We start from the raw sequence: 2571 nt of genomic DNA on the forward strand, positions 1-2571 counted from the left end.
TGACTAGAAACAATAAGAATGTCCTGTGCTGACTCAGCTTACTCCACCATGACTCAGCAGATGAATAAGCAGTCTACAAATTACGAGACAAACTATCCCAGATAGGGTGCAGTCTGAGTAATCGGCAGGAGTCAAAAACAATAGGCACGAGAGTCCAAAATGTCGCCACAAAAATAACCATGGCGATAGCAACACAAAAACATGAGAACCAAATGTTCGAGTGTACTCCAAATGTTCCGAGTGCTCCCCCATCATACCAAAAACATCCTTCTCCTCGCCAACTCGATCGCAATCTCCTCCAACCGTTCCTTTGCTTCCTCGAAGGTGATTGGAAGGTAGATAGCTTCGCGCATCTCTCCTAACCAATTATTAAGCTCCGCGTCGTGGTTCATATCTTCTTCGTCCTGATACAGTCCTTGCTCCAAGATCCTGTACTGAAAGAGGCGGTAGAGATTGAATCTGGGTGATAGATTCAGCGGGGAGTGGAAACGGGATTTTGCATTCGAACAATATTCTCGTCTGACAGCAGTACCCCCGACTTTAAAGGCTACGTCCCCGTGGCCAACGAAGCAAAATTAAGAGATGAATCGAGGGCTCACAGATCGTACTGAAGGTACAGCTCGCTGAAGCGGCGTGTGCTCAAGTTGACGATCGAGATCCATGGAGTCGGCAATTCGAGGCAGTAGGAGTGGACTTTGGCGTGGAATCGGAATAATATCCACCCATGTCCGAAATAACCTCTCCAGACCCAGCCTTCCATAATTACTGAGTCTGGCTCCAAAACATCTATGTCGATGATACGGTCGAACCAGCATACATAGCCGAGTCCTGTGATCGTGACACAGGTACGGCGTGGAATGAGACATTGTTGTCCGGGGAGAGGAGTGATAACGTAGTTGAGAGGGGCAGCCTCTAAGCATGCATAGTCGTTGCAGGGTATTGGTTGATTTGCAGTGAACGCGGCAGGTATCAGGACGTCATCTTCGATGTCGACAAATTCCTGCATTTGCTCTGCAGCAGAGACATGAATCCGCGGATACTCTTCGAGCGGGCTGATCTCCACAGAAGTTTCAACGACATTTTTCAGCCACTCAAAGCTGACATTCCTGAGCGTGTTGGACATGGCGTACGAGTAGTCTGGATGTGCAGGACGGCGAACGTGTACGTAGCAAGTGTGACGAATACGAGTGGAATGAGTGAGTGCGTTTACGTGAGTACCGGAGCTTGAGCTACTCTGATGCAAGAGCTGAATTGAATGATGTATTTTTTTTGCATGCAGGTACCGATCATTCCTGCTCTTCTACCTCCGTATCAGGGTCTTCCTGATTGGATTCTCCAGACGTGGTTTCTCCGTCGTCTTCACTTGCATCCTTGCTGCTTCTGAGTGCCTGAACTGCTTCTACTCGCGTTACATAAGGCATGAGGCGATACCCATGGACACCGCGTCGGCTGAGTGTCCCATCTAACTCCTTTAGGACATATGATCTGCCTTGCGTGCGGCGTACGACTTCATATGGCCCTGCGTATCGTGGCGTATGCTTTTTGTCATACGTGTGCTCACGTTCGATGTCTCGGACAAGGACTAAATCTCCTGGCTCATATCCTGGTTTCCTCAGAAATCGTCGCTTAAACTTCTTCTCAAACTGCAGCTTTGCAGTCCATCGTCCCTTGGCTAATGTTTCTGCAGCGTGCTTAATATCCTCAGGGCGCTTTTCCAGCTGTCGGATACGTAAGGCTAACAGCTCTTCGGGTGTCATGCCTGACCTGAAGCCTTCCACGAGAAAGCTGGCTTCCGTTAAGTCAAATGGCAGGACAGGGTCGACTCCGTACATAAGGTAGTAGGGGCTGAATCCGCTTGCTCGTCGTGTCGTAATCTTATCGGCGAAAAATGCGTGATGGACTTTGCTAGGCCATTGCTTGATGTTTCCTTCGCAGGCCTTGATAATACCTTCTCGGATAATAAAGTGACCTCTTTCCACTACTCCATTTGCCTTTGAATTGTATGGCGATATTTTGACGTGGTTTATGCCATATCGTTTCATAAGCTTGGCAAATGCGGCCTTGACTTCCGACCCATTGTCGGTAACAACTTGGGCTATATGTCCATATCTGCAGATAATTTCCTCCCAGAAAAATCGTGCCATTTCCGAGGCGTTTGCATTTCTCAGGGCTCTGCCTTCTGCAGCTTGTGTAAGGTCATCTCGAGCTGCAACGATACATCGATAGCCCTTTGCTTTGGGCATGAACATAATATCGACATAGAGCTTTGTGAAAATGGTGGCAGGGGTGGATATAGTTAGTGGTATTTCCACCTTCTTTGTATTCCTGATCTGGCATTCGTGACACGACCCAACATGGCTCTTTACGTCTTGGAACATATAAGGCCAGAAAAATCGATTTTTAATCGTGTGGTAGACTCCATGCACTCCACGATGCCCTAACTCTTCATGGGCCTGAGTGAGGATTTTATTCCGCTGTCTTGGGTGTAAAATTACTAGCATCGGTGTCTTGGGACCATTCCGCTTGAACATGAGGCCTTGTCTGATAAAATATCGACTAGCTTTCTGTATG

At 48.0% G+C, this 2571-nt stretch overlaps 1 protein-coding gene across 1 annotated transcript; it reads right to left on the bottom strand.

Annotated features, from left to right (window-relative positions):
* Positions 1 to 251: 251 nt before the first annotated feature.
* GLOTRDRAFT_134567 (uncharacterized protein) lies at positions 252 to 1123 on the bottom strand (the record flags this gene model as incomplete). The annotated part of the gene is made up of 2 exons (XM_007873528.1): positions 252 to 459; positions 600 to 1123. The coding sequence occupies 2 exons, from the start codon at positions 1121 to 1123 to the stop codon at positions 252 to 254; spliced, it is 732 nt and encodes a 243-aa protein (XP_007871719.1).
* Between the last annotated feature and the right edge of the window lie 1448 nt (positions 1124 to 2571).

Source organism: Gloeophyllum trabeum, assembly GCF_000344685.1.
Source record: "Gloeophyllum trabeum ATCC 11539 unplaced genomic scaffold GLOTRscaffold_00292, whole genome shotgun sequence".
NCBI lineage: Eukaryota > Fungi > Basidiomycota > Agaricomycetes > Gloeophyllales > Gloeophyllaceae > Gloeophyllum > Gloeophyllum trabeum.